Source organism: Etheostoma spectabile, chromosome 8, assembly GCF_008692095.1.
Source record: "Etheostoma spectabile isolate EspeVRDwgs_2016 chromosome 8, UIUC_Espe_1.0, whole genome shotgun sequence".
In the NCBI taxonomy this organism is placed as follows: Eukaryota; Metazoa; Chordata; class Actinopteri; order Perciformes; family Percidae; genus Etheostoma; species Etheostoma spectabile.
In genome coordinates this window covers 34,449,492-34,463,133 of record NC_045740.1, presented here as the reverse complement: position 1 = coordinate 34,463,133, position 13,642 = coordinate 34,449,492, and the positions used below count along the sequence as shown (strand labels likewise).

The window sequence follows — 13,642 nt, the reverse complement described above, 5'->3', positions numbered from 1 at the left end:
ACTGTTGGGTCCTTGTAAATTATAGAGTGGTCTAGACCTACTCTGTAAAGTGTCTCGAGATCACTCTTGTTATGAATTGAAACTATAAATAAAATTGAATTGAAATTGAATTGAATTATTAGCTCCTGCTCAGGTGGCCACCAGCACCTGAAACCAGTGTTGAGGTGTTTTCACAGGAGGGGCACAAATAGAATCAAGTTCAGTCATCTTTCTTTCTACAGCACATTAAGGACAACAGACCCAGAGTGCTTTGCGGTCGCGGCAGGTGGTTTAAGATCAGCTACATACCAGGTGGTGTGTTTGACAACAGAGCGGTTTCCATTCACTTTACACCTGACCTGTGTGTCAACTCCAGGATTAAACACTACAATGAGGGCTGACCACTGAACTGTGTGTAGGTGCAGAGGGATGCTTATGCTGCCAAAGGGACAAATGCACACACACACACACACACACGCATGCATGCACAAACCCCCCCCCCACACACACACACACACACACACACCAGCTACTCAGTGAGAGTCAGAGAGATGAATGTTTAGAATTGGATGTAAGTTAATGAAATGTATGAGTGTGTTGCAATGGTGATTAATCAGTTTATAATACAAATACAAAACGTTATAATATGAGACAAAACAAAATACGTCGTTCATTCAAATTTGAGAGTCTTAATATATTTTTTGAATTCACATAAAAAGGAAGTAAAGTTGGGTGCATTTCCTATTGCATTTGCTATTTGGCATTTTTGTAACAAATGTAGAACCTACCAACAAGTGTTAGATTTCTCATGTTTAAAATATAAAATTGTATTTTTACATTCCATTTTGATCTTATGATTAGTTTTACCCAGTAGCCCGGGCTATATCATGTGTCATTTGTGTCCGAAACGTAATTGAATGTAGCCTCTATAAAATAAATGTGTGACATATTGGATTTCAAAATCTAAGAATTTAGAAAAATATATACAGTATTTCTAGGAAATATTGGGTAGGAATTTGTAATGTGCACTTCCTAAATCTTATTGGCAATACAGAACAGATATGGTGACAGCCTTGCCTTCTGCCAATCAGCAGCCTACATTAGACACGTTTATGGAGGTGTAGCCTATAGTGCGCTTCAGCAGCAGCAGTTCTCAAACAAAGAAGTTATCCTCTAACCTGTTTGGCTTAGGTGTCGACAAGCCCCGCCCCCAGTGCGTTGCCCCGCTCCTCTAGTGTCCTCAGCGCCAGGCCCCGCCCCCTCTGCTGTCCACAGTGCCGTCAGCATCAGCGGGAGGACGAGTTACACCGGCACCTCACATCCCACACTGGATTTACTGGACTCCACCTGTCGCGAGCGCTCTGTTGTTTTTCCTGTCCGTGTCGTAAACGCACAGCACGGCACGGCACGGCCGGTACAGCACGAGACACTAAACACAGGAACGAGAGCTGGGAAAAGCGGAAAGAACATTAACAGGTGAAATAATGAGGGCAGCGCTTCTCTGAAGGATTGTTCCGTTTACCCGAGGACCGAAGAGGAAACAGAAGCCCCGGTGGATGGTTTTATCCGCAGTGCCTGAGCCGAGCAGCAGAGCGGCCGAGCGGGGAGCACCATGTCCAGACCGCCGCAGCCGCCGCAGCAGCAGCAGCAGCAACAACGGACGTCGTTCAAGCTCACCGACAGTGTGGTGGAGGTCAAGAGCAAAGTGAGTAGGGGTTAATGGGGGTGTTCGACTGATAATGTAAGCGGTATAGGCTAATAATGAGAGAATACGGTAACGCTACACTGACTACAGCAACATATTAACCCGCTGCGGTCGCTCAGAGACGCCCCGTGATGATGTCTCTTTAAAGTCAACGCTCGACGCTGCTAATCAGGGGAATATAGTCTGTAGCAGATGAAAAGCGATGGGTACCGCTGACACGACAGGCGGCCTTCAGGCTACCCGACCCCCCCAGTTCAATTATTCTGCTTGTCCCGCCAGCCTGTTACTCTAATGGCCTATTGCCGACTATAGACCACGGTAGGTATACAGACAATATACAGTGGGCTAGGTGTTAAGTGCTGGCTATTGTAACTAGATGCAGGCCTACGCAGTCTGTAGCCAACTGAAGTGGTGCAATTGTTTGGAAGTAATGCTACTTTATCAGAGTATTTTTTATTTTGGGAGGCTAATTTGGAGGAAATAATGGAGGAAATATTTGTGACAACTTTGCATGTTAAGGTGCATTCATAAGGGGGTGGTAGTAGTTCAGTCTGTAGAGTTGGGTTGGGAACCGGAGGGTCGCTGGTTCAAGTCCCCCAATGGGACCAAAGTACGGAGTGTGTATTAGTAACTGGAGAGATTCCACTTCATCTCCTGGGCAGGTGCTCTTGAGCAAGGCACCAAACCCAACCGCTAAGGGTGCTGGTCCAGCACTGGCAGCCCACTCGCTCTGACATCTCTCCATTAGTGCATGTATAGGACCTGAGCATGTGTGTGTATTTCAGGTCTGTGTGTAGTGTGTAATAACAACAGAGTGGAAATTGTAATTTTCCCCATAGGGGATCTATAAAGAGTATCAATTATTATTATTAATATCATTCAAAACATAGTTATGTTTGTTTGAAAGGGGGATATAGATAAATAGGGCTGTCCAGGATTAAAGAAAGGCGACTTACTCTCACATCATCTTGTCGATTAATTGATGAGTTGATTTAATGGACAGATCTAAAACTGAGTTTCTCCACGAAGACTCATCCAAAAGCACCACTTTAAATTTTGTGTTTATGAAAAAGCATTAAAAAATGACTAAATGGGCGAAAGAAATCTTAGTCGACAGAAACCAAAAGAGGGCAGGCCTACAGAAAGCTGTGTTGACGTCACTAGAGTTTAATTTTCATACAATAATAATAAATTTACACCTAAACCACTATAGGCAAGGGATAATACGCAGTCCGTATTTATTATCCGTATTTGAATCTAATCTCAGTTATTCCTTGTATTTTCATTGCTAATGCTGGGCCTTGGAGTTCCATCAGAGACAGCACTCTATGACCTTTGACTGCATTTCCCTTGGTGTAAACACCTGCAGCTCCAGCATCAACAGACTTATTACAGAGGAACGCATTAATAATGTGCAACTGAGAAAGGAAGCAGGCCTACTGTCACTTTTGACGGTTAATGAGCGAGAATACATATGTTCAGCAAATATGGAGGATTTGTAATTAGGGAGTTAAAACTTGCTATTGTATTTCAGCTCTAAATGATTTTTTTAGATCATGTGTTTAACATTTACATATGTTAAATGTAGCGTAATAACACATTTTTCATTTCTGTGGTGCAAAATAAAAGGTGACAGAAGTGGGCAAAGTTCTTACACACACACACACACACACACACACACACACACACACACACACACACACACACACACACACACACACACACACACACACACACAGTCTGTTATGGTCTCACTCTCTGTAATCTGAACTGCTGACAATCATTTCTGCTTCTCTATGTAACACAGATCTGGAAGAGAAGAAAATTACGTTCAAAAAAACATTTGTTTTTAGGATGTCCTATCTGCCTAGACCGATTCTGATCCCAGTGTACCTACATATGGATTACATTTCATGTAGAAGTAACTGTGTGAGTGCAGACTTCCCCAGGCCATTTGATCCAAACACTATAGGTCCTGACTAAAAGCTATGTTTGTGTACACTCTGAATATTGTGCACACTGTCTGGTGGTGTGTCTCCTATGTGAGTCAGCGTGAAGATGACTTACTGCCAAACATCTGTCATCTGTAAACTATTAATACATATAATTAGCAGCATAAGGCTGAACACAGTGTTGTAATTCTAGTCAGGTGGAGGTGAGTGGTGACTGAAGTAAATATTTTGGAATCAAGCACATTTGTGCTGCATCATTTTGTTGGTGCATCTCACTGTAGCAGCAGTTTATAGGTACAAGCAGACAGGTTTCTAGTGTTTGATTTTCTAAGTCTAGGTTGTGATGAAATGAGTAGAGATGTTCCAATACCAATACCAGTATCAGTATCGCCTCCGATACTTGCTAAAACGCTGGTATTGGTATCGGGAAGTACTGGCGTTTATACACTGATCCGATACCACGTACTAAATATCTGAAGAAAATCTACGTTAAAGTAGTTTATTTATGTTCTTTTTCTGTTATAACTGACTGTAAAATTAACTGGATAATAAAAGAAAGTTCCCTGGCGTTCATTGTTTGAGCGTTTAACCTGAGCCAGACCGACAACAAAGATAGAAATCATATCCCATCCATACAGGGATAGTAATATACAGTTGAAACATAATAAAATATATGACACACTGGTATGGGATCAGTACTCGGTATCACTATGCTGCTCGGTAATGCAACATAATCATGTTTTCATCTTAATCTGAATTATACAGGGGGCTACTGCTCCTTTGTAGCATTAAGAATGGCTTTATTAACTTGTTTAATGCACTCCAACACAGTGAGTTTATGCAACAGTCCTGTTAAGTAATTTCCATAATTATATAAGCCTGCCTTTTCCTATAATAATCCATCTGACCAGACTAAAGTATGTCCCGGGTCTGAAGGACCGACCGGTATGAATCTCCCCACTCAAACCAACACGTTTACTGTGAGCTACAATCACACACTTTGTCGAAAAATGTAAGGTCTCTCTCTTACATTACTAAATGCTGTTATTAAGCACTTCCTGCATCTGATGCATCCCATCATCCAGGTATTTTGCATGAGGAGTAAGAAGGTCGGGTAGTTCAGAGAGAGATATTTAGCTATTTAGACTGAAGAACGTTAGAATGGAGCTGTGTGAGTAACATTCCCAGAATGTACCTTAAAGAAGACTGTGCCCAGGAATGGATCAGAGATGAGGCATGTGAGATTGTGAAACTCTGTGTGATAAAAGGTGTAGGAGCACACATGCAGTACCTGTCCTGCCAGCTCAACACAACAATAGACATTTTGTCCCCTGAAAGGACAGTGCAGCACATGTCCTGTGGGACAGGTGAGCTGAGAACAGGTCTAACCCGAACGCATTCCCAATGCTGGGATTCAGCCTACACAATCTTCTTGTCTGTTACAGCAGCTCTTTTCCTTTGCCATGGTTAGAGTTTTTTTCATTGTTAGCGGAATTTCATTAGGCATATTTTTCAAATGCCAGTGTTTTGCTAGCTTCACATAATTTATTCAACCTGAACGCCTACTGCAGGCTGCGCTGTGAACCCCAAATTCCACTGGATGCGGAACGGCTGCGGATCCACTCCGGAACGGCGTCGGAGTAATTTGGTTTCCATTAAAGGCAATGTGTGTACTTCCACAGACTGCGGAACGGCTGCAGTACTGTATCTTTCCTAATTCTCAACGTGAACACAAACATACTGCTTTATAAAAAATATTTAATGTGTGCATTAATTGGGACTGTAGCTGAAATTTCCCAAACCTTATTGATACCAAAATACTGGAAATGTAATCAAATCGGCCCCTCGTGAATCAGAATCTGATTCACATTCCTACAGCTGAGCATCAGCTCTTTCCATCATGCTTCCCCATCTGTGGCTCATGTAGCAGCAGCTTGGCTCACTAGCTCACTAATAACATCCAATCAAATGTATACAGGTGTAGCCAGTATAACTTGACACAGCTCACTATCACTCTGCTGAGTCCATTGCCATTTGCTGCTACAGCCCCTCCCGCTGTGCCCAGCGTTGGTCATTTAGATTGATCTAAGGAGAACCTTTTCCACCAGAGGTAACCGAGTAACTACTTGTTACGAGCCAATTCCTTGATTTACTGCAAGTGCCTTTGACTGAACCTGAGCCTCAAGATACTCATGTGTTTGAGTCAGGTCCAACTTCTCCCCGTTGTGCCCAAAGCTCAGGCCTACAACCCAAGCAGCACTCCTATCTTTGTATTGATCGGTAGCTGTAGCGTCGCTGCAGGAGAGGAGATTTGTTTAAAATGTAAAAACTGTGGCCGCGCTTCAGGCCCTGATGTCACGGAATGCTGTCACAACAAGCATCCACCATGATTACATCCACATGAGGTATGCAACAAGGCTCACCTACATCATGCTCCTTCTCTGTACTGTTTGGAGGATGCTTTCAGATTCACTGACACCGAAGTGAAAAACAGCAGCAGTGAGTACGACATGGTTCTACGTCAGGTTAAACAAAGAATGGTGATTACAGGCTCTGAAGAGGATACATGGCAAACTGGCTGGTTGTTTGTAAAGATAGGTACTTCAATGTTATACTTCCTTACTGATGGAAGCAAAACTGACCCAAAATTATAGAGAAGAAGGTGACACACCCAAGACTAATTAGCAGTTCAGACGTGTCATGGTGAAAAACAAAGGTGTGTAAACATGTAAGGTTAGGATTAGCCTTGTTAGGTGAGAGGACACCTACACCGTTAGTACATGCTTCAGTAAAGTTTCTGTCTTAGTGAAAGAAACAAGTTCTTAGAAAGCTGTCTGGAAAAACTGAAACCTTGCATTGAATATCTTACGTGACCTTTGACCTGATTTAAAGTGCCCATATTATGATAATCTTCGGGTTCATAATTGTATTTAGAGGTTGTACCAGAATAGGTTTATGTGGTTAAAATAAAAAAACACCATATTTTTGCTGTACTAGACATTGCTGCAGCTCCACTTTTCACCCTGTGTGTTGAGCTCTCTCTTTTAACTACAGAGTGAGGCATTGGGAGTTGCTCAGTAGCTTGGTAAGCACTGCTAGCTAGTCGGTTGTGTATGAGGGCGTGCCACGCAAGCATTAATAACGTGTGTGTATAACGTGTATAACATTATAACAAAGTGACGCACGTTTGTCTCTGAAGTAAAGGCTGGACTACAATAGAGCTGTTGGAGATGGCAAGTCCCTTGTGGGGGGGGGGGGACTTTGGGCTTTTTCACTGTGTAAACCTATAACATGCACAGAAAAGATATCTCATACAATAAAGGAAAGGGAAAAAGCCAAAAAGCATAATATGAGCAATTTAAATCAACATTTCCAAATGTACACTTGAGCTGCTTGTTTTTTTGGCTTCTTTGTCAAATAAATAAAAAAAGAGATTTGTAGAAAAAACTTTTTACATTTTCCAAAGTAATGCAAAGGCATTGAAAAAAGGTATTTAGGTCGATTATCGACTATACCATTGATCATACTCAACATGTAGAGTAACTATTTATGAGACAGACTGTATCTGTTTCTGTGGGAGGTTGTAATTTACTCTCTATTGAAAATGTGTCATTAGGTATGGTTAATGCCTTAGTAACTGTAAAGTTATTTCAGTACCACCATGAGCGTGATTTATCATTAGTCAGCCATTAAATGAGTGTTTTCTCAGAAATGTTGAGGCGTGGGGGGTCAGCAGGGTTTCTAACCACGGCCACATGATGTTACTTCAGTGTTGTCTGACTGTTTACTGTATCCGACAGTATTTCCTTCTTTATGTTAGTGGCAGCAGCCAGACACACACATTCAGCACAGCATGTGCGACTGAGACTGCGACTTGTAAACATCGATATGATCTAGTGTGTCTCAGCTGACCGTGTGTTAACTTGAGGTCCTTGTCTTCTTCAGTTCGAGGCAGAATACCGCCGCTTTGCCCTGAAGAGGAACGGCCCGGCCGGCTTCCAGGAGTTCTACCGCCTCCTCCAAACCATCCATCGCATCCCCGGTGTGGACGTGCTGCTGGGATACGCCGACGTCCACGGAGACCTCCTTCCCATCAACAATGACGACAACTTCCACAAAGCTGTCTCGTCAGCCAATCCGCTGCTGCGCATTATCATAACCAAGAGAGGTAAGACCGTTAGAGACAGACTGAAGATGCAATGGAGAGAAAATGTATTAGAAAGCTGCAAGCAGCAACACAGAAGGCCAAAGAAGAAAAGGTGAGGGGAAGTGGCTTTCAGGATCAGTCTGCTCCTCTTTCTCTTAAAGTTCCATATTCTGCTCATTTGCTCATTTGTTCATACTTGTATTTTGGGTTTCTCCTACATGTTTACATGCTTTAAAAACACTTTATTTTTGCCCTACTCTATGTCTCAAAATACCTGTATTGTTCTTCTGTCTGAAATGCTCTATTTTAGTTCCTGTTTCTTTAAGACCCCCTCCTTAAAGGTCCTATGACATGGTGCTGTTTGGATGATTTTATATAGACCTTAGTGGTCCCCTAACACCAACTGCCACTTTGCTGGTTTGAAAGCCATGATATCTCTCTCTCATAGGGGGGCCAAATTCTCTGGGCGGGCAAAGCAGACAAAGGGGACGTAACCTTGCCCCTTATGACCTCATAAGGGTCAATATTCCAGATTGGCCCATCTGAGCTTTTATTTTCTCAAAGGCAGAGCAGGATACCCAGGGTTCGGTTTACACCTATCAACATTTCTATCCACTGGGGGACCATAGGCAGGCTGGGGGAACGCATATTAATGTAGAAAACCTCATAAAGTGAAATGTCCATGCCATGGGACCTTTAAGAAGCCCTGTCTTCTCTGATTGGTCAAAGTTTCCATGTCTCTGCTCCTTCATTGCAGCCGGGGAATGACTTTAACGGCACTGTAGCAGCGCTTTCTAACTATTTATAGGATTGTTGTGAGATCACAGCGTACACAGGTCCTGACGGCTCGTTTCAGAATGCCTTTCCCTTTGGATTAGAGCGTTTTGATACCCTCACAGAATTTCTATAAGTGCGTGCGTGTGAGTCAGATGCTGTGCACAGCTGCAGGGAAGCTGCTTGTTCTCCACATCAAACATGTTTTATTCTTTATACACTTTGCCACCTGATGATTCTCTGCCCGCATGCTTTCATGCACTTCTCCCTCTGGCTTGGCCGGGTTGTTGTGTTTGTTTTCTTTTGTCTACTGTGCCCTGCTATCAGGCACTGCCGTCAGGAAGGCAGAAAGAGACGGAACAGAGATGCTCTCAGACACTGAGAGTGTCAGAGGGATACGTTCGTATCCTGTTAACTAATTCACTCTCAACCTTGGAAACAGCAGTTGACTAAACAATATCAACTAAAGGTAGATGGATTTTTGTTAGTTGACAGAAGATGTTGAAGCTTTCCATTATTCTGGGAACATTCAGGACTTGTTTGCTTAAGCACAGCATGACACAGAAACCAGAACATTGATTAGTAAGAAAGGATTAATCAATTCAGATTTTCAGTTGATAGTGTGCTGTGCTAACTGATAGTAGGGATGCAAATCACACGTTTTTAATACAATATCATGTCAATTCTTTGGACACTTTTACAAAACTTACTGATATTTTAAAATCTGTCACGATACGATTTAGATTAAATTCAGGAACCTGCGATCATTATAAGACGATCCATATCGATGTTTCAGCCCTAACTCAGTGAATGTTGATGACTGATGCTGTGACAGCTTATATAACGAGGAAAGGAATCTGAACATGCCAGTCTGAGATTTTGGTCAAACCTGAAGTTTTTTTCAGGGTTTGGGCAATCTGTGTATCACTACCCAAACAAATGTTAGGCTCTAAAGTAGAGCCCGACCGATAAAGGACCTTTAAGGCTGAAAATTCGATATTCCAATATATCGGCCGATTTATATAATAATAAAATTTAAAGAAAAGCGGAACAAAACATAAACAGATTTCCCTAATGTTAGTTATTTGTGGTTATTAATAAGGTCTCACTAAAACAGTATGATAATAATTTGTTGTATTTTCACAACAGAACAGAGTAACATCAAAAATATATTAAAGTTCTGATAGATAAAATGTTTAAAAATACAAACTTAAAAATGAAACTTAAAGTCCTTTTGAACAAAAACACATTACCAAAAAATAATCCGTGTTGCCAACAGGGACGTTGTAGAGCGTCCTCTGGTGGACAGACTATACAACGACAACACTCATAACATGGTTGGCCGTTAATTTTTGAAATTGTCATTGATCAGAATCATTTATTTGTCATACAAAACATTCTGCAGTCCGTCATTTAAATGAGGGGAAGCGGTTTGGATCACGTCAGAAGGGTATGAACGTGCACACACTCTGATGCTGGTCAGAGTTTACCGTGCTGATCTGACGGCTTTTAAAAAAACACTTTGCTTCTTAAGACGTTCAAGTCATTTGCACTTGCGGCACATAAACATATGTTTGCTGGCTCTATTATTTATCACTCTGAAATACTGTGAGTTGGATGTAATAAAGAATCAGGAATGCTTTCTGTGGAACATAAAGGACGTTTCTGTTGGCAGGGATCAAACAAACGTCTACTTCTACGCTTAGTTCCTCCATCACGTGTTACCTTATTGGATACATTCTGACGCATTGTTGTCTCCCAGCACACCTTCTCATGCTCTGGCTTTGTATCTTGCATAACTCTGGATGTAAGGATGCTAATCTGCTGCTTAGCAGGCCGCTATTGTTACCAAATCACAGCCAGCTGCTAGTTTAATCAGATGAACGGAGTAGTCTGAGAGAGAGGGAGGGGCCAATGATCAGGACAGAGAGAACGAGAGGAAATCAGCCAGGTCAAGTTTTTTTGCCATATGCAGTCGCAATTAGATTTAAACATACAGTACTAAACCTATCAGATCAGACGGACAGCACATGAAACAGTATATTAATGAACATAGCGTAGAAGTTAGAGAACAGTAAAATCAACATTCAGTATTAGTTAAGAGAAATAGAAAAAGGAGACAATGCCCACACATGGATGGGACCGACAACCGCCTGATTCAGTTCATTCAGTTGTGACGTGCATACGTGCATAGATGACACCTCTGAAACAGCATGTGAGAAATAACTCATGATGAAAAATATGTAGCCTGGCAACAGCCTTACATTTAACATTTGGAGTTGTTATTGAAGCGGAGCACTGCACTGGGGAAGAAAGGAGTGGTGGAATGGTTTATGAAGTGGTAGTGTCTGCCCGGAGGGAGGAGAATAAAAACCGAATCACTGCCAACGCCAGAGGCACCAAGCCCAGAACAGTAAATATCTTCTATGGACGGCAGATTGATACCGGACAGGTTGAATACTATTCAGAGATTTCCCTTATGGACATAAGTCAAACCATACTGTCCAGGAGCTGCTAAGGCTACATTTACATCGCTACGCTTTGGTTCTGCTACATTTCCCCTTATCATTCCCCCTGCTCTGGTGTTTCCCCCTCTCATTCCCCCTGTTCTGGTGTTTCCCCCTCTCATTCCCCCTGCTCTGGTGTTTCCCCCTCTCATTCCCCCTGTTCTGGTGTTTCCCCCTCTCATTCCCCTGCTCTGGTGTTTCCCCTCTCATTCCCCCTGTTCTGGTGTTTCCCCCTCTCATTCCCCTGTTCTGGTGTTTCCCCTCTCATTCCCCCTGCTCTGGCATTTCCCCCTCTCGTTCCCCCTGCTCTGGTGTTTCTTCCCTCTCATTCCCCCTGCTCTGGCGTTTCCCCCCCTCATTCCCCCTGCTCTGGTGTTTTCTTCCCTCTCATTCCCCCTGTTCTGGTGTTTCCCCCTCTCATTCCCCTGCTCTGGTGTTTCCCCCTCTCATTCCCCCTGTTCTGGTGTTTCTTCCCTCTCATTCCCCCTGCTCTGGTGTTTCCCCTCTCATTCCCCTGTTCTGGTGTTTCCCCCTCTCATTCCCCCTGTTCTGGTGTTTCCCCTCTCATTCCCCCTGCTCTGGCATTTCCCCCTCTCGTTCCCCTGTTCTGGTGTTTCCCCCTCTCATTCCCCCTGCTCTGGTGTTTCCCCCTCTCATTCCCCCTGTTCTGGTGTTTCCCCCTCTCATTCCCCCTGTTCTGGTGTTTCCCCTCTCATTCCCCCTGCTCTGGCATTTCCCCCTCTCGTTCCCCCTGCTCTGGTGTTTCTTCCCTCTCATTCCCCCTGCTCTGGCGTTTCCCCCCCTCATTCCCCCTGCTCTGGTGTTTCTTCCCTCTCATTCCCCTGCTCTGGTGTTTCTTCCCTCTCATTCCCCTGCTCTGGTGTTTCTTCCCTCTCGTTCCCCCTGATCTGACGGTTCCCCGCTTGTTCCCCCTGCTCTGGCGTTTCTCCCTCTCGTTCCCCCTGCTCTGGTGTTTCCCCCTCTCATTCCCCCTGCTCTGGTGTTTCCAAGCCTAAACTGGAGACATTTGGGAACACTTCTGACCCTTTTTGGTTTGGAATCTGCAGGGTTGTGTTGCCTTCTCAACGGCCGCGACCGGAGACCTTTGGCAACACCTACGCCAACGTTTCTCCTCCTGGTTGGGTCTTGTTGGTCACAGCGTCTTGTTCTCTAGGACTAAAGCTACTAACTTTACCTAGCAACTACCAGCAGCGGGCGGAGTCACCACGCTGCCCCCTATTAATGTATACCAGAATGTTGATGAGATATGAGTTATTTAAACAGAGATTAGTTCTTCTAATGGAGATGAAAACACTTAGTGTAAGGAGCTTAAAATCAAAACGTAGCGGTTTAAATGTAGCTTACAGAATGTAGAATGCTTTCAATAACTATCCTCTGAGTCGATTAGTCATTTTTAATGCTTGCACACATCTCTGGTAAACACAAGATTTAAAGTGGCGCTTTTGCATGAAAAATGTGGAGAAACTCAGTTTTAGAGATCTGTCCATTTGATCAAATAATTAACTAGTTCATTAAAAAAATATGATTGTCAACTAAGAGTTTTTGTAGTCGACTAACTAGCAACAATTGAAAGTTGTGAAAGATCTGAGAGTAATATCCTTAATTCATTTATCAATCATTCTTATAAAGGCAAGCTGTTGCTGGGACTTTCTATCTGTCAGAGTTCCAGCTAAGGTCATCTGATATCGTGACACCAGGAAATGTAAAACTCCTGACTATCTCAGCTTTGGTATAATCAATGACGTTTTAGAAGCAGAGTGAGGTTGTTGGCCTTGCTCTACTTAACTAGATTTAGTTTTTGGTTCTGATTTGGAGTTTATTAGCCCAATGACAGCACCGTAATTACGCACTTCACTATCAGATCGTTGTGACACAGAGCTATACAGTCATGAGTGCAGAGAGAAAACAATAAGGGGATGAGAACGCGGAACAACAAACGGCTTCATCTAACACACCGTTTTCCATCTAGACTCTTTGAGTACTCATTGTTAAAAAGCTAGAAAATCCGTTCTCAGACAGCATCACACAGACCGAGTTACTGCAGAATGAAAGATTATACAGTTTTGTTTTAACATCCTGTTTAGCAGGGCCGTTCATTTAACTGCATCAAATCCAAAACAGTCCAATCTTAAACACACACGTCGCATTAGGAAAAATGGCGTCATTTAATTATTGCGTTTCAGAAGCAAGCCTGCACCATCTTAACCCCATCTAGTTTCTGGTCCATCGCTGCAGTCTGCCTGAAGGCCACATCCCACAGCTGAAGTCATGCAGCGGGACTCTCTGAGGCATTTAGTGGTGATGATACAGTTCCTTTGAGATTTGTCAGCTTTTTCCAGATTTAGCTTTAGAAGTCAATGCAAAATATAGTGTCTCTGTTATAATATATTGCACTGCAACATGATGTATTGCTGTGTGAAGTGACTGTGTACACACCTAGAGATATGCACTCCCCATGAACTTTCCATGCATGGGGAAAATCATCCCTCAATGCAAATCCAACTATTAGGCTAACTGAAATAACACCATGCCAATCTCTAGGTATGGTGAAGTGTAT

General features: G+C 43.0%; 1 protein-coding gene across 1 annotated transcript in view; it reads left to right on the top strand.

Annotated features, from left to right (window-relative positions):
• The first annotated feature begins 1,256 nt into the window (after nucleotides 1–1,256).
• The window catches only part of pard6a (par-6 family cell polarity regulator alpha), a 32,405-nt gene continuing 20,019 nt past the window's right edge, over nucleotides 1,257–13,642 (top strand). The window contains exons 1-2 of the mRNA XM_032524360.1: nucleotides 1,257–1,684; nucleotides 7,582–7,804. Of these exons, the coding sequence (XP_032380251.1) occupies nucleotides 1,592–1,684; nucleotides 7,582–7,804 (316 nt within the window). The 5' untranslated portion in view covers nucleotides 1,257–1,591. The remainder of the gene's footprint in view (nucleotides 1,685–7,581; nucleotides 7,805–13,642) is intronic.